Below are 21,738 nucleotides of genomic sequence, written 5' to 3' on the forward strand. Positions count from 1 at the left end.
AGGGTTTTCTCCCAGAAAACAGATACAACAATCACACAAGGAGTTCTGTTTGTAAATTCTGTCATAGCACAACCAACTATAAAATTGTTTGTTCTGAATTTTACTCCTAAGGACAGGACTGCAATGTGAACATGCTTGAAAGTTTAGGACATGCATTACATTATTTACAACTACAAGTTAACATATCACAAAGATTGTCATTGAACACGGTTTATCTGTTGGAAGAGTTGAAATGAAGAGATGTTGATTACAAGGATATCGCTACAGTAGAGCTCAGACTCCATAACCACATCTGTTGTGAAAGCAGTTAAAGCATATTTTTATCACACTGACTCTTCTGTTCATGTGCTTTAGTAATCTAATATGCTTAGGACAAAGGTATTTGGGATGATTCACTCTACAACACCTGGGATCTCACAATTCCATCACCTCTCTTGGAAAACCAGAGCCATTACTAAGATACATACACATATCTGAATAATATCAGCTGTATCAATTACATTTGTTACACACCTGTTGACCTAAAAAACACGGCCTAGATTCTCACAGACTGAAATGTATCAATAAATCACTTAAAGATGATGATGCCTTTATGATGGAATTGAGACTTCTTAATTAGTCAAATGAATTAACTCATTCCAAAAAGAAGGTACCATCTATTTACAGAAAATTTTATTACAATTAAGAAGAGGGGTCAGGGTATTTCAGAGAAGATAGTAGCAAAGAAATACTAGGATGCCCTTAAAATAGATGATTTTTAACACTGGGCTCTCTTAAAATGCAGCCGTCAAACACAAATACGAAGACTATAATTGACATAATATCAAGAAAAGAAGAAGAAAAAAATAAAAATGAAACAAATAAAATCAGGTGTAGAAAAAAATTTCTTATTTACTCTTTGTAATAGGCACCTGAAATCTACTTTCTCTTTAGTGCCTTCTTTGAAGAACTAAAAGAGCATTGCCAATTTGTACAGTATCAAAAGGAGCTTTAGTGTAGTACCCCTTATCTTTAAATTGAACTCCAGCCAAGGCATCTTGCATTAAAAAAAAGAAAGAAACTTTTCCTTCCCTACCCATATCGGGGATGCTTTCTGTGATCAATTATTGCTCCACACACAAAGTTTTGCAAATTTCATGTTTATTGGGCTCTGAGCTTCAGTAAACTTTTCTGGGCTGGTATCATTTTGAACTGTGCCTAATTTACCACAAAACTTGCAAAACTAAAAAAAAAAAAATCGAAAACCCCCACCCCAAACTTATCTCACTATACAAATAACTCATAACTCCGAACTGTGTCTTGTAACTGCACATGCACTGCCAAAATCTAAACACATTTTTAAAAAAACACTGTATAGTACACAAAGGTACACTACTAAAATATAAAGTCCAGGAAAAAAGGAAAGGAATTTAGGGGCTGGCGTAAGAGAAAAACTTGGGAAATATTTCTTACCAGTATCAGCAGAAAAACAGACACTGAGCACTCTTACATGATGCTACTGAAGGAAGTGCCTTTATAGCAGTTCTTTGATTAAATTAACATTGAAACTTCTCCAGCTCTTGCAAGAACTTTACAGCTAACTTTTTTACATACACACAAAAGAACCTGAAATCCTGAGCAACACAGATTTTGGGTTTTACATCTGGTTGAGTTAGTAGAGAAATGAGCTGGGGAATTAAATTGGATACAGACAAGTCCCCAGGAACAGCAGGAATACTGGGAACGGAGCAATGTCATTGAGAAAATGCTGTCATCTTTGACTGGCTGCGGTAATTAAGGGAAATTCCTGATCTCTATGAAAAGGCAAGAGTTACACACATCTTTAAGAAAGGCAAGGAGGAAGACCTGGGGAAAGTCAGGCTGCTTAACCCAACCTGCTCCCCCACCATGCCTGGGAAGAAAGACTATGAAGGAAATCCCCCTAAAAGCCCTGTCCAGGCATGTGAAAGACAAGCATTTGACAAGGAATAGCCAGCACGGATTTGTGAAAGACAAAGTTTGCCCCACAGACCTGGTATATTTTGGTAATGGTATGACAGACTCAGAGGAAGACAAGGCTCGATGGTGTTAACTTTGACTTCAGCAAGACTCTCAAAAAAATCTTCCATTGTATCTTTGCAAACAAAACAGTGAGATAGAGGTGGCCTAAGCATTAGAAGAAAAGTCTGGCAGTAAGGGATTTGTTCATTCTTAAAAGGAGAAACCTAAGTTGGGGACTTTTGCTGACTCTGGTAATTCTATCCTTTTCTCAAAAGGATGAGAAAATAGGTAGAAGAAAGAAATTTCAAGAAGGGAGATTTTGGTGAGATATTAATAAAGGCTTGTCACTGAGAGCTGCTAAACATTTGAACAGGACCCCATGAGTTTGCAGAACCAGCTTCCTTAATAATATTCATAACCCCATCAAACAGGACCCTAAACAATCTCACCATAGGGGGGCCTCAAGTGTTTGGCTCCTCCCCAGTATCTTTGACTGATGTATGACTACAGAAGGCTCCTTCCAAGCTAAATTATCTATGATTCTATTGTGCATGATGAATGCTATTTTCTAAAGATTAGATTTACTCCCTAATTCAAATTCAGTAAGTGAAAATATTGAATTTCAGCTTAACATGAGCTCTCCTAACAAGGATCAGTTCCCTGGTCCTATTAATGCGAAGTCTCTAAAACAGCTGATGAGAAGCTGATCTCTAGTGCCATAAATACACAGCTAGCAAACAGCTGCATTTGTCTGTCAGAAGTGCTCACCTTGTAACAACCTCAATGATCATGAAGCTAGAACAGCATGGTGCTCAGAGAAGATCTGCCTACTAGAGAAAAGCTGGTTAAAGATGGACAGACAGGTGAGCAGGGAAAAGCATGTGGAAGACCCTACAATTACACAGATGTACCATGCAATGATCAATTATAACCCATTGTACAGAAGAGCTTTTGAATTTCTCCTTCAGTCCTAGCTCTCATTAACCACTTCTGAATAATGCTTTCTGCTTAAGCACTTCTGTACAATGCTTTCTGACTTTCCCAGCTGATTTAAAATTGTTGCCCCACATAATGAGTTGATTGCACTACTTTCACCTCTTAATAGCAGCTTCAGTTCTATGATACACTTGGACATTTTAAGTCCTTTGAAAAACTGTCTGAAACAGAGTAATAGAGCACACCTCAGCAGCAAGGGCTATTACAGAGATTGCTGCAGAAACATCAGCTCTACCCTTTGCTTTCTGTGCTGGCTTTCTAAAGAATATAAATTCAAGGTTTTAGATCTTATCCTCAAGATACTCAGTAGCTAAGATGGCATATCTAAAACACTGTCTAAAGTCTGTAATCAAACCTTTATCTATTTTTTTCCCCGATCTTGCGCAGTAGAACTTTTTGGAACAAAGCCAATTCCAAGTATTACAAGATATATAAGTTTTTTGGATTAGATCAATAATGTTACTGAAATATTAGCTGGTTGGCAGACTTTCACAAACTCCCCTATCATTTATCCCAAATCCTAGACAAGTTTCTCTGACTTTGCCCTCTCACATAAATTCAAGCCCAAATGTATGTGTAAAAAAAAAGCCAAACCCAAAGCATGACATCACACACTAAAGCACTGGATTTCTGCCATTTCCAGCTGTGGGCAGTGCACGTGTACCTACATTGTCTACATACTCCTTTCCATTCTCTTACTTCCTTTTCACCTTGAGTTATTACATTTTCACAGAATTAAAAGTTGCTAATGAGACAGACATCCATGTTACTTTATTTAAATACTTCTTTAGCTATTTATTTTGCAAAGTAGTTGCAAACTAGCTATAAACTGTTGCTAGATCAAAATATGCTGCACATTGCTGCCATTTCAATGAATATTGCTCATGAAAGTGTCCTAATAGAATGAAGAGAGATGCTCTAACTATTCTGGAGAAAAAAAAAAATCAAATATTCAGATTGTAGCTGCTCTTCTACCATTTAATTATAGCAGAAAATGGGAAAACTAAAACATTTTTTTCAATTTAAAAAAATATATTTCTGCAATTCCTCTGTATTTAACCATACACACAAATCCACTATTCCTCAATAAACCATCAAAGTAATTTCACTACTTTCCTTTTAATGGTGCACTGGAAAATCTATATTGTGCTGCATTAGGACCTGGTGCAACTCTACCTTGAGTTCAACAAGTGAGTGATGGGAGAATGCAATTCAAATAACATTCATGAACAGTGCCTGAAGGTACACAGAAGTACGTGACAGTTGGCTTGGAGATTATTTTTTATGTTTATCTGACTTAATTTATAAGAAAGTGGTAATACTTATATATATAGATATAGATATAGATATAGATGTGTAAATTCAAAATTTCCTTCATGAAAAATAAATGACCAAGAAAGACACACTTTACAGCATCCATATGCCCAGAGGGAAATGATCTCACTAGATCTCACTGCCAAAGTCATGTCAGTGACTCTTGGTGTATTTAGTGGTGATCTTAAAGATCGTTCTACATTTATGTGCTCAGTGCTGCAAAACATAAATTCTATTTGTGAGTCATTGGATAATGCTCTTTTCTGCACATAAAGTGACATTTAAACACGTTCAGAAGGGTATGTTTTGTTCCTTCTGATTCCTACAACTTGAAATTTTTCTCAATATAAAATAAATTGCTTGCCTATTTTCCAACAGCCCAGTGACTTTTCCTTTAATAACCAATAAGTTGTTTGTAGAAAAGAATAACTATTTATTAACTACAGCTGGTTCAATATTTGTACATCATTTTTAAAGGCCTAAACAGTTGAGACAAGAAGGTGACAGCAAGTACCTCTATAAACTTTCTAGTCTCTTACTGAAAGCTGGATAATAAAGATAAGAAAAAGGTCATTTGCCAAGGATATAGTACAAGGAATGGCACTGAGAAAGGCAAAATTCTACTTTAAATAAAAATCTAGTAAGATTAATATATACCAAAGATGAAAAAAGGGAAAATTTCATTTCTTATGTATCTATTAAAAACTTTACTGCTTCACACTAATGAACAATAATATTTTTACAGTCGTTTATAGGAAGCTCTAACAGATTTGTTATATCTGGAAGTGATCACATATCACAAATACTGCTGATTTTTTTAAGGAGATAACCCTGATACAGACTCACTGTTCTTCCCAATTTCACTGCAGTCTAACTGCCTTTTAAACTTCTACTTTACTGCAGTGTTTATTTTGTTGCAGTGTACCATTCATAATCTTTTGATTTTCAGAAGAAATGGTCCAAGGAGAAGGTTACTTCAGTACCATTAAAAAATCCTACCATTGAGCTGTAAATCCTGATTGAACCCACTCATTTTTCAAATTCCAATATTTTGCTGGTTTTTTTCTGTTACAAAAAAATAATTCTTCAGATTATTACTGAAATTAACACCTTATACAATAATTCTGCCTCTGCTTTGCTAAAGCCAGTGAATGGAATCCACAACCTAGAACTCACAAACCAGCCTCATGGTTTGTTTGAAAATTTGAGTTACTCACACCAAAGTTCTCCAGTCTGTCTGCAAGCACTCACACCTTCCTGAGAAATCAGTGGAAAACCAGAAACTACCTCTCACAATATGCAGGGGGAAAAAATGAGATGACTTTTCTACAGCACAGGAAAGACATGGACTTGTTAGAGTGGATCCAGAGAGGGCCACCAAAATTTCCAGAGAGAAGGAACACCTCTCCTGTGAGAAACGGCTCAGAGAGTTCTGGTTGTTCAGTCTGGGGAAGAGAAGGTTCTGGGGACAAGAGCTGATAAGAGACATAGGGACAAACTTTTTAATGGGGCACATAGTGACAGACAGCAGAACAGTGGGGACTCATAGCCTACCTAAAAACTAAAAAGCTTCAACATTTTTCTTGAAATTGAGCCACCATGCAACCAGAAATTGAAGAATTATGATGTCCAATGCACAGCAGACAGAACCAGGTAGTAAAGAGTCTGCTGGGTTGAATAATCATGGGAAACACATTGGATGTGTTGGATGGCACATGGGATGGCTCACTGAAGTCTGGGTGAGGTTTGAGTCATCCAGGGCAGGGGTCTTCTATGCAAATAATTCACATTCACTTCAGGCACAAACCCAGTTTGATAGATAAAGAACAATACAGAACAATAAAACTTTAGTGAAAAGCAGCATAACTTCAGTATTGCCTGACATACAGGTTGCCAAGTTTTGTGAAGAAAAGCCCAGGCAGTGCTCTTGCCTTGTGTCTGCCGCAGTTTCAATGGTATTGTTGGAAGGTAGAACTGAACCTTGAGTAGAGAGCTGGAAACAAGCATGAAGGTAAAGTCTCTGAATTAGAGCTAAGGACTACAAGTTGCCAAACATCAAAGAGCACCCTTGAATACCCCGTTCTACCTGGAAACATGGGAAATGGCTGATGAAAGGCTATAGTTTCTGTACCTATTTCTTCTCCTCTTTCCTTTTAGAGACAGAAATACCCTACTTAAAGATAAGAAATAGCTTCTGGTTTAAAACCAAAAGAGGTACTATGAAAATACACATAACTACAAAGAGCAGCCAGTCAGAGAACGGCATGTGCAAATCAGGTGTACAGAAAGGTCCAGTAAACAGAGAAATATTCCCATCTATTTGCTTTTTAGTTATTCTGACAGTATAACTCTTTCCATGCTTTGGTATGTTCAGTTTAAATAATTCTGGAAATCTCATTCTCATGGATTTCATATCCAAAGGCAAGATTTCCATGACCAAACCTTATTCAAGGAGAACCCTAATGGTACTTAAAAATATAAGTACATAAAATTGCTTTGCATTTGCTGAATTTTGTACCTGTCTACTTTATGAAATAAGATGTTGCAAAAATTGAATTTATTAAAAGGTAGAGTGTTATTATTCATAGCATCTACAGAAACATATAAACACTTCTGCTTTAAAACAATCAGAACAATTACTTTGATACTCTGGATTTGCAATTATGCATAATACATTGATTTAAGAGTTCTATTCATAGCATGCCAATACCACTGAAACACCTACACTTTGCCTGTAAGCCAAAACTCCTCTAATTGAGCATGAAATTTCTTCACAATTTTGTTCAACACAAATCACATATTTTTATCCAAACAATTTCTGTAATCATCTGATTATGCAGTACATGTGCCAAATACACTTTGTGAAGTGGAAAGATATATTTTTATCAAAAAAACTACACAAAATCAGGTTCTCAGAACTAATTGTGAATTTACAGATCCTACAGTTCATGAGGTAATAAGCAAAGGCTTTGCTCTCCTGCTAGGGTGAAATATTAGGAAATCAACCTCCATCTAGACAAACCTCCTCTACATTATGTCTAAGGTTTTCTCACAACACCTGTTAGCCCATGAGGACAGAAATAAAGAAGCAAAGAAAAGAACATAGGGATTTAAAAAAATTTTTTTTGCATGTTTAGAGACTGGGTACACTTTAGAACTGATATAGACTTTTTAAAAACTTGAAGTTAAGGACTCAAGCAAAACATCAACAGGTTTTGAGGTGTTAGTGTATATTTTAGGAATAAACACACACACACAAATATGGTCTGTATGAAAAAAAAAAATGTGTCTTACTCCAGGCAGCATTTCTCAGGTTATTTTTAGCTTTCCCATATGCCAGAGAAGAAAAATGCTACTCAGAAATCTTAAAATATTGCTAATGCAATTCTGTGCAACAAATTGAACATCTATACCTTTTACATTGATTTAGTATACACAGCACACTCAAGAATTATAGCTGTGACCAGTATGCATGAGCAGCTAGGTGAGGTATTTGTTCTGAATCTTAGGCTCAGAACACTCACTCATTTCTAGACACACTTTTTGGTGAAGCAACAAAAATCTTACACAAATGTAAAGATACCTAACTGGGCAGAGCAACCCTGTTGTGTGTAACTACTGCATGAGGAGCAAAATAGAGTGAAATCTAAACATCTTATTTCATTACAAATGTCATATAAGGAAGGAGGTGGTGCAAACCAAACAACAAGCATTTGCTTGGGGTAAATGCTTTTCTGTAGTGAAGAACCACCAGATGTGAATTTTGGTGATATAACATCCCTTGCACATAATATCACAAAAAAAAGAAAAACCCACACAATGTGAAGCAATCTTTTACAAAGAAGGAAAAATGCTGGAAAGTAGGGTTTAACATAAAGTGACTCCATAGCTCAGGAGAAAGTTTTCTGGATGAACAGTATTGAGGGAGGGGGCAGAGAAGGCACTGAGCCATCAAGGTCGAAGTGTAGCACAAAATAATGGAGTTCTTGAGGTAGTGGACAGCAAATTTAACATGATCTTTGAGCAATACAGAAAAGCAGAAAATGTGATCCAATACAGATTCTCCTCTTCAGTGTCAGGTGTGACATCTGACTACATTTCTCTGAGATCTAGTGTCTAAGATGCATGGATTTTGAAAGACTATAAAAATGGCAATGCACTTGTTAAGGAAAACAAAGAATTACATCACCAATACAGACTTCAAGGAGAATATTGAAGCTATTCCAGACAGGATGGAGATTATGTTTGGCAGACCTACAGACAGGGAAAGGCTGGGGTCAGAAATTACTTAACAGTTTCTGATCTTGAGAGAAAATGGAGGATGTAAGTCAATGAATGAAACAGCAAAAGTGAAAAGAAGGGTCATAAATATTCAGTAACAGAAAACTAACATTGCAGTGAAGGTAATTAAGGTGTTCAAACAACAGAAATGGAACATTTTCAGAGAGTCTGAAGAAGGAAGAGCTAGGGAGTAATCAGAATAATAATAAAGACAGAGCTGAAAGGAGGCATCTAATGCACCTATGATACATGGTACCTGAGAAATATTTGTCCATCCTGCTCTAAAAAGCTTCCAATAAAAGCAATTCCATCACTTCCCCAGGCAATTGCTTTCAGTGATTCAGCTTTATTATGAGAAGCTTTTCCTGATACCTTCTTAAACCTTCCCTACTACAATTTAAGTCCATTACACCTCTGCCACCTGCAGCAACCAAGGAAGATTTTGCCCTCCTGATTGCTGTTTACCTTTTGCATATCTCCAAGTTATTACTTGGACTCCTTTAAATAGCCTACTCCAATTTCCTTGACTTTTCACTGTAGTTATAATTTTTATGTCTCTGATTGCTCACATTGTTCTCATCTAGATTCTCTTGCCCCTGGTCCCTCTTGAGCCACAGAGAGCAGCTCAAGACTGTGACATGAGTTTTCAGTAGGCAAGAAGTGCAACTATAATGGCCTTTGATAGTTCCTGTTGCCAAATACATGTTGCCTTTATGGTCACTGGAAAATCATTCGAGGGAAAATTTCACCATTATCTAAAATAAATTATCACTTTTTCACAAGGGCAGTGAAACTGTCCTCTGATACTGAGACTAATATTAGGAACTGAGCATATCAAGAGGAAAGCAGATGCTCTGTACCAAGGAGTTGGGAAGAGCCTGTTCCTTGGCTTTAGACATTATGTCATCAACACAATGCATGTGCAATGCTGATGAAGCATGCAACTAGGTGAATTTTGTTCAAAATAAGGTAAGCTGCATTTTCAAAAATTACTCACTGTAATTTATCTTATATAGTTAGTCATCTTATATAATTAGCCAAATTATACAAGAAACTGAATGTACCTTAATTAGATTTATTTGTAAACCAAGCTAAAAAGTCTCCTTATTGGCAAGAGAAGCCAGCAGCACAACTTATTAATATGTACTACAATTCCTTAAAAGTCCACAAGTCTCTGCTACAGGATTTTGATGTGTTTTGATAAGTCACTCTACTTTTCAGCAGCCATTCTTTGTATAAAATGACAGCTGCTTGTGTCACACCTTCCAATTATTTACTCAAATAAATGACAAATAATGGCCAATATTTGCTCCTTACTTATCAAAAGTGCCTGAAATTCAAAATTTATCAAATGTATCATACATATTACTCACTAGAAAACATTTGCTAGAGAAACAAACAAAAATTTTATTGGAAATTCAAAATTTTTGACATTGTCCTACCTTGTCAAAAGCAGAGGATGGTCTAATATCTATGACAACTCTAGGGAAAATGCAGTAATTTAACAGCAAAATGACTGAAAGATCTACTGTGTGCTTTTCTACAGAAATAATTATGAAATAACATTGATTTGGAAAAAAAATTCCAAGTAATACCACAAATATATCAAATGGATGATCATCACAGCAGTAAATCTGCACTTGGTCCTTCTGCAGGCAATAACATGCCTGTCTTTACTGCAGCAGATGCAGCACAGTAAGATGCTGATGTTCAGAGTCTTAGCATGACCAGACATGAAGTGTTTGTTTACAGCAGTGTCTACTTTATCTTATCTAAAGAAATCATCTGTCCCCATTTCCAAAAGAAAAATACCCAGAAATTAGGCAAAGAGGAAAAAAAATGTTTTACTTCTCAATTAATACATAGATTAGCTGAAATGACTGTCAGCAGCACAGCAGAAGAAACTCTTCAAAAGTGATTTACATTTTAGGGAAAAAATTTTTGCCTAAAGGAGGTTTAGAATATGAAGATAGCCTAAATAATTTAGCTTTTGGTATATACTGGGAAGAAAAAAGCAACCAAGTCTGGAAATAGCTCAGATGTCTGGAAAAAAGAAATGAAAGGAATAAAAAACATTGTAACATTGAGGGCACTGAGTGCCAAGAAGCTCAGCAATGAGCATCTATTGATCTATGATGCTACTTTGATTTTTTTTATGATTGTGGCACTGAAAAAAATTATGGTGGTACCACAAAACAGGTAATATTCTCAAACTCTCTGGACAGGGTGCTTTTGCTGTTTTCTGGCTCTGCTCTTAGCAGCCTGTGCTATGTGCTACTGCTGGCAAGGGACCCTTGGGAATTCTCTCTCCTTTTTCCCCTCCCTTGGCTCACCAGTGACTTCAGCAGAGCTGCACTGGACTGTTCCCCTCTTGGGATCCAGAGGGTTTCTGGAAACCTTCCAGACTTCCCTTCCCCTCCTCCACCACAGTAACTTTGGATTGCTCTTGTTCTGCCCAGGAGGGAGTGAGGGGTGTTCCTGCCTCCTGCTCCTTCCCTGCAAGGGCTCACCCAGACCTCATCGCCTCCAAGCAGTGCAGTGGAAGTCATTACAGAAGCAAATGAAGATGCAGATCAGGACTAGCATGGGTTAAATATCATTACTACCATGGCACAGCAGGAGTGGGTGTTGCTTGGTACATTTAGAATTGGGATAACATCCCAATTAACATCCTATCAGTAGCATTAGGAAGGCAGTGGTTGGTGTCATACAGGAAAGAAGGAGGGCAAGGGAAAAATGAAGTCTGCTTTTGTTTGTGTTAAGTTTAAACTGACAATAAAACATTGAAGAGTTGTAATAAAGCCAACATGACAGAGTAGAAAACAAGATGAGGCTTGTTCATGTAAAAGGTGGCCTGAGGAGGTAAAAACTGATAAATAATATTGTTTAAATGGGTAAGAACAAAGGCTATTGCCAATGCCTAAAAACCCACTCAGACAGGGAAGAGGAGGAATACAATGCAAATTGAAGTTTTTTGAAGGAGTTAATATGGAGATACTGTCATTTTGTTGTCAAAACATTAAGAAAGATAGACTGATTGATGGATACTCCAACAACAAAGTTCAACTCTCCTCTGTAGTGTTTTCAGGATTTTATTTAAATCTGTTCAAATTGCTGCTAACTGAAAATAGACCCAAACAGTTACAGTTGTATTGTAAGTATCTAAACTAGGCAACCATTTTATGTACAGTGTTTATACTCTTGGAGTTTTTATCTTTTCTGAACACTGGGTAAAAAGTGCCTTACTATTGCAAACTAAGCCTCTCCAGTGATACATCTGCTATGGATATTTACAAATAAATGTAAAATATAGCTGCTATGGATATTTACAAATAAATGTAAAATATAGCTGCTATGGATATTTACAAATAAATGTAAAATATAGCTGTTAACCAAACAGCATCCTGGCATTACCATGTGCAGCCACATGGACACTGCCACGTACCAGAGCATCAGCATTGATGTAGAGCTCCAGCTGTACAAAACCACCACCACATGAGGCAGGTGACGTTAATGAACAGCAGCTTTACTTTGCAGCTGAGTGGGAGACTTGCAGCAATGTCTGGAAGAGTTCAGTGACATTACCCAGTGCCCAAAGGGGCCACGGATCAATGTGGTGTCACTGGAAGCGTCAGAGTTATTCCAATGTCAATAGAAGTGTAACAACAATGTCCAAAGTATCAGCCAGTAACACACGATGCCAATAAAAGTGTGAGGAGAGGGAATGCAGTGCATCATCAACAAAACTGGAGCCCCTGGTATATCAGTGCAAGATCTCTGCAATGCCAGCAGAACATTTTGAAGTTACCCTATATTCTCATTTTTTCACAAAAGATCTCTGGCTTTCAGCCTCCCAGTCGGCTTCAGATATGACAAGATTATTAATGTAGGTTAATGGCTCTAAATTAATACAACAAAATGAGGTTCACAGCTATTTCATATTATTCTTTTCTTAAACATTACATCCTGGAAATGTGTGAGCTGGATTGCCCTCAGTCCAAAAGACCCAAATATGAAAAATAAAATGGCAACTAAAACTTTTAGTGTACTTTCACAAAGAAGCTTAATACAGCCCCTTTATTTTTACAGAATATATACCAAAGGACAAACAATGCTTGAATCACATTCATTTAATCCTCAGCACAATACTTTTTTAGAGATAGATCAGTATAATTCCAAGGAAATTTTGAATGGAGTTCATTCTGTGTGTAACTATGTATTAATTAAGAAAAAAACCACTATGGATGCTGAATTCTAAACAATTGCTAGAAAATGCTTGGCTAGGAAAAAAAGAAGGTAATAAAAACTATAAAATATAATTAAGATATTTTAGGATCTACCTCATTTAGTGCTAAATAAAAAACATGAGGAAAAAATGTAGCAATTAAGTTGTGATTAAACTTTAGAAGTTTACTTCTGAAGTTTAATTAAATAATCAGTATGTACAAAATTAGAGTATGGATGCCTCATTGTCCCTTCACTGCCTCCATTTGAAAAGAAAACAGAAAAAAAATCTTCTTAGATACAGTGCAGAGACAATGAAATCACATTGCAAAAAAATTAACTTTTAACTGCAGCTCTCGGGGAGCTGGAGAGGTCTTCTGCTCCAAGATAAGAGGAGACAGAAGTATGGTGGTTTTGGGGAAGAATGTGAGGGGTTTAGTATTAGGTCAGAAAATAACACAGCTTCTTCAAAGAGATACGTCATTTTTATTCACCACCTATTCCAAATATTTAAATTGTGACTGTAAGAACAATTGGGATGACTTCCTGTTCAACTGCAGGACAGAGCACCTCACTTTGATAAGTACTCAAGACCTGAATCTTTTTCTTTCTGCTATGTTTTTGTTTTTCACAGCACTCATTCCCCATGAACCTCGGAGCTCTGACAGATGGTATTTAACCTTCCACTGAGATTGGTTATTGAGGAGTAAGAGAAGCTTTGAATTTAAGAAGAATTGGCAGCAATGAAGAGTACAATCCGGAAAGATTTCAGAGCTAGCACACCTTGTTCCCAGGCCCCACCATAAATAGGCTGTAGTAATAACTGTAAACACAATATTGTAACTAAAGTTAAAGGAGTAGAGGAGTAGAAGATCATCTCCCAAAATCTAAACCTAGATTAGATATTAATTATTATCCACATATTACAATTTTCCCTCCATTTTGAGGTGAAACTTTCAGAATCCATTTCATGCATTATTACACCATTCCAATATTATATTGCTTTACATATTACTATTTCTTTTCCAATGTACTGCAATTGCAATAAAAGAATGCAGTAATGTAGCCATCTCCTACAAACAAAACCATGCAGTACAGTTTGTATACTTTAAACCTCTGTGTATAAAACAACACTGAATTTTTACTCTAAGGTGCTTTAGTTAGGTTGTTTGTTGTAATCTCTGTTAATTAAGATAGATGTTAACTAGATGGCACTGTGTACTTGAAGGACTGAGCATGACATTTGCTGCTGACTCCTGCCAGAGTCCTGCATTCCTTCAGCTCACATCCATCACAACAGGACTGCCAGGTGAGCTGCCTGTCACCCCAGCCCAGGCTAATGGATTCTCCAGTGGTTTTAGGTACAGCTTATGTCATGAGATTAAAACTCTGTGCCTTAGAAATGACACAACACACATAGCTGAGGCTTGTCAGCTCCAGGTAATCAGATGCTGCTTGGTTTCAGAAGCAGATGCAGATGAGACTGGCAATATAAATATGCAAATCACAATGGTCCCTTGTCAGCACCACTGTTCCTACCTCTAATGGCCCTCGTAGAAAGTCTGTTTGCTCAGCTCCTACTTCCAGTGCTACATCGACAGAAGCAAAGGGGCGGCTGGCCATCTGCTGTCGCTCCCGCATAAGTTGCTGATGAGGAAAAAATGATGTTTTAACAAAACATTAAAAAATGCACCAGATATCAGTCTGCCCTACTATACCTCCCATTAAAACATAAGAATGCAAACAGCATGCATACAGCCACTTTTGTGATATCAAAGTGAGAAAGTTATACTAAATCATAATCATCACCATCTATATTTACTCAAGAAACAAGCACAGAAGGTTATGATGCCTACAAACGGCCTTTTAGCTTGAACTCTGACAAACTTTCCAAATGAAAGCTTCCCTAACTGACTGTTCTCTCTAAATAACTGCTATTTGTGTAAGTTACAAGCAAATATAGGAACTGGTTGGTAAAAATAGTTGAAGTCTAATTCCACTGATAATGCATGCATTAGAACACCTGCCAAAAACAAGTCCACTTGGCTTTCAAATTTTCATATTTCACAACTAAGCCAGATGGAGTTAATAGTGTCAGCACTCAATTTTATGCAGGATCTTTTCTGCAGTTACTTTCATATGAAGAATTATGTGCCAGGATTGGGAACTCTGTACCATTATATTAGAATACACTCAGCTATGCTCACAGAGCTTGTTTAATCCCTTCCAATCACACCAGTGTGCACAGAAGTCCCAAGCAAAACCACAAAGTTAACTCATATTTCTTCCTCAGTCTGTAATTATAATGCTTATTAAACCACAATGAATAAAAATGATGGCCAGCAGTAGATATTACAGATCTTACTCCACTGGTTCAGTGCAACTAATGAAAGCATTATTAAATATTTAAGGTGAATGAGTCGTGCAATTCAAGTGGTGTGTTCCTTCAGCTGAACAGGATGGCACAGAATCTTGAAGAGACAAAACGCTTGCAAAAATGATTTATTAGAAAAGATCTGTTTCATTTTCTTAACGTTTTCCTCCCTGTTATCTCTGGAAAGCTTAAAACATTAGAAAGTGGTGTCTGAATGTAAATGACACTAGCACCGTGACATACTGCTAATAAAAGCCTTTGAAATAATAAAAGGTATGCAAGCAAATATTTGCTGGCAGCTTACTAATAAACACTGTTGATTTAAGATCTCCTACAAAACAACAAACTCATTTTGTAGTGCTTCTTATGCATTTTGCCTCAACTTGCATTTTAAGATTGTCTGTAGAAATTTAAAGACGCACTTGTAACATTAAAATCAGACCAGAACCTCTCAGTGCAGAGCCAGTACATTCCCAAGACCTGGATTTTATAGCCAAGCAGTGTGTTTGTCAGCAAGCACCTGCACAAATGGGCTCCCAGTTTATCACACCAAGAGGGCAATCAATATGTCTGTGGGCAAAACTGCATGTTTTATACTGAGAATAAATAAAAACCAAGTATGAATATCTAGATGGTTAAGAATTATGTTTTTAACCCTTTACTTCAAGATGAAACTGCTGGCCTCTGTCTAGGATTTGCATCAGCATTGATTTGCATCAACACAATTTACTAATAGATATTACAGCAGGAAAGAACTACTATGGCCCTCCAGTCCTACCAACAACTTCTGAAAGACCACAAAATCTTAGAGTTTAAAATACTGAGTTATTACATCCTAAAATTACTATAGGTACCTCCTTTTCCTCTTAAAATAGCAAAAATTGAAGAAAACAGTATAATTAGAACAGTCCTGCCACATGGAACTCATTACAGTATTCTAAGTCTGCAGAGCTATTGGCAAGTGCTTACTTTTTAATGGGAAACCAAACACTGTTTTAAACAAATAGAATTGCTTGGGGAAAATACTTAAACCTATGCTCCAAATGCACATACTACTATTTAAAAGATTTATCTAATGCAGACTATAAAGTATATTTGATATGTTCCTTGGTTTTTAAGGTCAGTAGGTTTCTCCCCCTCTTCTCCTGGCCAGGCATTCAGCAGAACCTTTTCATTCACAAGATAGTCACTGTAATTTTGATAGTCTGCCATTTGAAAAGAATGCTACAAAGATGCTTAATTAGCTCTGTAAACAAGAATGAAAACTTTAAAATGTTTGGTTGCCCATAAAGCGCTGCTGATTTTGGCAGCTGAGCACTTGCACATCAAAGTGTTTTACTCAAAACACTGCTGCTTTCCCTTCATCATTTTAAAGCTCTCTGCAAGGTGCAGGAACAGATGAAAAAACAAGAGGCAATGAGGAGAAATACAGGAAGATATCACAATGTTTAAAATCAGTTTGGTGGCTGGAAAAGGTCACTGCCTCCCACCATTGGCAACTGTCCCTGTTCCAATACTGGGACAAAGTTCTGAGCTTCCAGTTATGGGGAATTCCTACCTCACCCATATGGCAAGGGACATGGAAACTCTTTGAACAGGCATCTCATGAGAAGAGTGAAAAAGCTCTTCCTTACCCTCTCAGCAAAGAGATTAAAAAATCAAACAAAATCTCTCCACAGATTTCATCAAAACTGAGGCAGAATAAACAGGGGATAACAGAAAGTGAAACTATAATGCTGTTACTTTTATATACTCAATTCCAAAAATGTACTGAATTAAAGAAAAAAAAAAAAACCACAAAGAAAAAACCCAAACCCACACTTCTCCAGTAATTAGAGATATTCACTTGGAGACATCAGATAAACAGATAGTGTTAACATGTAATATTTGCATATTTTATCACAAATTTAATCTATAGCATTTGGAATGCAGTCACATCTCTAAATATTCACTTTAAAGTATGAGAAATTAAAAATATTATTTTCTCAGCATAGGGCTGAGAAATTCAATGAGCATTTATTTGACTGAACAGACAACCAATTTCAAGTTCTACCATAATTTTAAATCTCATTAAGTACAAGATTATTGACAAGATTAATTTTTTAGGCATTTCTATTATTTTGCAGAAATTCCAAGGTATTAATTCATATCCTATTGAAGAGTTTTTCATATAAGTATAGAATTACAGCTGTCTTCAGTGAAGAACAGTAAGATGTTAGGACACTATAAATTAGGTAAATTTCTCAACACCCATATAATTTTAAAACATTTCTTCTAAATCCAACCATTTTGGCATAATTATTTCCCTATCATGGGAATATGCATTTCACCTGATTTTGCATGAACATGTAGACTTCTTAGCCTGTAGGTTATGATAATTTTGAGTTTTGGTGTCCTAGTGAAATAAGGATTTTGAAATAGGACTTCCTTTCCCATCTAGAATTTTATCTCAAGAAAGCAGTTACCTGAGAATACAATTAAATTTTACCATTGATCAAAAAAATTTTCGTGGGGGATACCACTCCTCTGATCAAGGAAGTTTGGAGTAAATGCAAATGTTCCACGGCATCTCGTATGTGCTATAAAAAGGAAATTTATTCCTTGCACAGTTTAAGTAGAAATGTATTGATATATTTTTCTCTTGGTTGATTACATCACTTTCAAAATATTTTAATGCCTATATTGTATTCATGTACAATAAAACACTCAATGCCAAATACATATTACAGTGAGTTAACATTAACAGAATACAATATTTCAGCAAACTCAGGCTGACATGTTTCGAGTCTTGTATTTTAGGAAAGATTACCATTTTGCTTCTTTTTTGTTTCTTTTTTCCTTTAAGACTTGCTCTCTCATGTGGAATTGGATACTGCTCTTCTGACTAGCACTGCTTTTCTAGTCTGTTCACCTTCCAGCATAACTGCCCTGGAAAAGCCTCAATTGGAAAAAATCTAATAAAGTGCATGAGTTGTTAGGAACTAGGAGAGGTGTGCTTTCTCTTTGTTGTACAGCAGCAGGCATTCTATAGAGACTGAGAGATTAGGAGAGCTGAAAAGAATTAGGCCATTTTAGTGCCATAACAGGACGAACAGAGCAATCCTTTCAAAGATCTTTCTGCTGCTGTTGGGCACCTCCAACGAGCGCCTGTAGCCCACGGGTAACCAAAGGCACCCGGAATGTGCCATCAAGGGTGCACTGACCAGTGTGCATGCCCAGGGTCACTGGGCAGCTGCACACCTGGTAGGAGCAGGAGGTGGCTAACACCAGAAAAAATGTTCAGGAGGTTTCTGACTGCCAAACAGAGGCAGGAGGTCTCAGTACACTGTTCCAGAAATAAGGGTATGGCAGCTGGAAAAGGGTCCATCATTTTAACAGCAACAACTGCCTAGGTTTTCTAGTTTTTCTTCCTTCACATCTTAGATGGGTTTGGTTTTCTTCCTAGATGACATCATTATCAAAGTGGTATCTGGACTTGTATGACTTTGTCAAGGTGAGTATTGAAAACAAGGAAAATGGTAATTCTGCAACTCTCTGAAAACTGCTGTCTAGCTCAGTGCTGCACAGCCCTCTCAGCGACAAGGATTTTTCAAATGTCTAATTTGAAATTCCTGTTCTGCTTATTCATCCTGCAGCTCTGACTTGTCTGCAGTTACAACTTGGTCACCTCCTTTGCTGCTTCTGTACTGTCAACTCCTGATGTGAGTAACATCCAACAGAAGCATTAACAATGCCATGCATTAAATCTGAGTTTTATAGGAAAAATATTTGCAAGGAGAAAAAAATGTCAAAACCTCACAGAGAGTTGCACTGACGAATTTCTGATCACACTGCATTTGACAAGCTCCAAGGCTTAAAAAAAAATTAAGACTGTATGTAAACAGATGGCCCTGCAAAACCAGAGCCTCTCTAAAAAATGCAATTCACCCATTCATTGAATATTCTTGAAGGCCATTGAATATTCTTACGGCCATATCCTATCAGCAGAAGTAACTTACATGGACTTACACACATCTGCGTGGATCACCAGTATTTTAGGTAGAAACACAATTTAATTCTCTTACCAAATCTTCTCATTTTCAGACTGAATTATACATAGTGATATTTTAATGAAGCCCTGATTATTCACTTTAATTTGCACAAGACAAAGCTTGCCTTCTCTGTAAATTTTCTCATTGTAACTCTTGGTGTTGAAAATCTCTTCAGATTAAATTGGCTATTTATATGGCTGGAAAGGAGAGCAATTTCTCATTTACATGTTGAATAAACTATTTGACTTGGTTAATTTCCAAATCAGCTGCTTTCACTGGAAAGGCAGATCACAGTCATTAAACTTTGTTGGGTTTTAAGTGAAATAAGCTCACTATTCCATGACTGCATGAGATACAGTGATTTTAAGAGATGGATAAAAGATGGCATAGGAAACCAAGCAGCAGGAATAGCCATGGTTCTGACAGAATCTGACAATCTGAATTCGGTCATTCCCTCCATCATGAACTTCCTAAACAATCATTTCCCTCTGCCTCATTTCCCACCATGCTGAGTGGAAAGTTCCCTGACACAAGAGTGCATTCAGGTAGGCAATGAGATATTACAATGACGGACATAGTATAACGTGCTATTTGCACTGCAAAATAGAGTCTGTGGAAACTTCCTGAGATTCCAGGGCCTATTCCATATCGCTTTCTTGTAAAATTGCCTGAAGAAAAGGTGCTCTCAGGCGTGTGCAAAGATCTGTCATGGGAAAAAAATGAGAGAAGTTATACTTTTTGTCCTAGCTTTATACTGAATAAAATGAAGGGCTATTTAAACTAGACATAGTCCAGCAAACAACAGCTAAGACATACTTAAAATACAGTGTACACATCCCCAAAAAATAACAGTTCCAAAAGGTCAAGTTTTTATGTATCCCTTTTGGAAACCAAATACCAGTCGTCTGCAATTTCCCTTGAACAAATCAAAAATGAGAAAAAAAGATGAGCCCTGAAAAGGTCATTTTTTTCCTAGATCCAAGGAACAGATATTTAACGTATTGCACATTAGCAAGCAAAGAGCAAAATGTGAATCTGCTGTGACTTCGGGTTTTGGAACTTTGTGATACTGGAATAAAATTCCCATCTCTAGAAGACTGAAAAGGGCACCCTGGGTGATGCTCATTTGCCTTAATTTATGGGGCATCAACAAGGTTGTGCTTGATCCTTCATATTTTTTCCCTAAAGAACATTTTGGCATGGGGAGATTTCTTGGATGCTAAAAATCAATAATAAACTCAAAATTCAATTCCCTGCTTTAAAATTTAAGAAATGCTACACAAGACCTAATCCTATTATCACTTTCATTTGGGTCACAGTGAATCCATGTGCACAGTTACACAGATCTGTAACCATTAACATTTTAAAGGTTCCTAAAGGTGTACTTAAGTCTTTCAGTAGGCCTTGCTAATCCCAGAAATTTCCTCTTACCCCTAATCAAGTGGGTTTAAAAAATCCTTTTAGCAGGCCTTGCTAATCCCAGAAATTTCCTTTTACCCCTAATCAAGTGGGTTTAAAAAATCCTTTCAGCAAACTGTAGAATATTTTGCTGTTAGCTATCACAGCCATTTTCAGTTGACAGAAAATTTCTAAAAATGCTTGTTCTGCGAAGTAATTCTGTGTACAGAGAGAAGAGCCAGGTCAACTAATTGTAGATGTTGAAATGTTTCCACAGAAAACATTCTGTGTTTGCCTAAGGACAGTTGTTTATAAGTGAATATATTAAAATATCTTAAAATTATTTCAGAATATGAAAGACTCAAGTATTGTACGGTGCAAACTATCCCTTGGAACTCTGTCATCTACAATGACAATGTAGATGTAAATACTGTAAATACTGACATATTAAAATATCTTAAAATTATTTCAGAATATGAAAGACTCAAGTATTGTATGGTGCAAACTACCCCTTGGAATTCTGTCATCTACAATGGTGCCATGTAAATACTGCTTTCAAAATGTTTTCTGAAGAACTAAAAAACATAGCTACCATTTTTATGAGTGAAATAGCCACAGTGTGGAACTTCCTTAAAATAACAAAATCTCAGTCCTTCCTATCAACGTTGTTAAGCTCTTTTGACATGAGGCACTATGAATATTATCCATCATTATCATAACTGTTAAAAAACAGCTTTAGTTCCTTATCTTAAACAACAGATGAGAAGCTGGTAATTCACAGCTCTTCCCTAAATAATTCAAATTGCTTTAAAGATAGCAATCATGTTCAGATAAAGGAAATGGGGTTTCAGTTGTGCCCATGAGATCACTTGGTCCACCCCTGTGCCTTGCTCCTACACAAGGACAGTGTGATCATGATTCTTCTGGCAGATTATGTTTTTTAAAAAGGCCACATTGGTTCCACAGTCCCTCCAGAAGTCCAGAACACTTAAATCTCCATGCTGAAATTTAAGCCAATTTTTTCTTGTACTGTCTGCAGTGGAGACCATTCTCTGTCCACAAGTGAGGAGAAACCCCCCCAAAACTCTTGTGTGCTTTACAGGAGTTCTTTATAAATATGAAGTTTCCCTTCAACATTCT

At 36.8% G+C, this 21,738-nt stretch overlaps 1 protein-coding gene across 4 annotated transcripts in view; it reads right to left on the reverse strand.

Annotated features, from left to right (window-relative positions):
- The window catches only part of ATRNL1 (attractin like 1), a 433,970-nt gene that overhangs the window by 101,456 nt on the left and 310,776 nt on the right, over nt 1-21,738 (reverse strand). For 3 of the 4 annotated variants that reach the window (XM_041461314.1, XM_041461313.1, XM_041461316.1), the window contains exon 27: nt 14,335-14,442. The exons of the other annotated variant lie outside the window; for it this stretch is intronic. In XM_041461314.1, the coding sequence (XP_041317248.1) occupies nt 14,335-14,442 (108 nt within the window). The remainder of the gene's footprint in view (nt 1-14,334; nt 14,443-21,738) is intronic. 4 annotated transcript variants of the gene reach the window in all.

The sequence above is a fragment of the Pyrgilauda ruficollis genome, unplaced genomic scaffold (genome assembly GCF_017590135.1).
Source record: "Pyrgilauda ruficollis isolate IOZ18807 unplaced genomic scaffold, ASM1759013v1 scaffold15, whole genome shotgun sequence".
NCBI classification, from domain to species: Eukaryota; Metazoa; Chordata; class Aves; order Passeriformes; family Passeridae; genus Pyrgilauda; species Pyrgilauda ruficollis.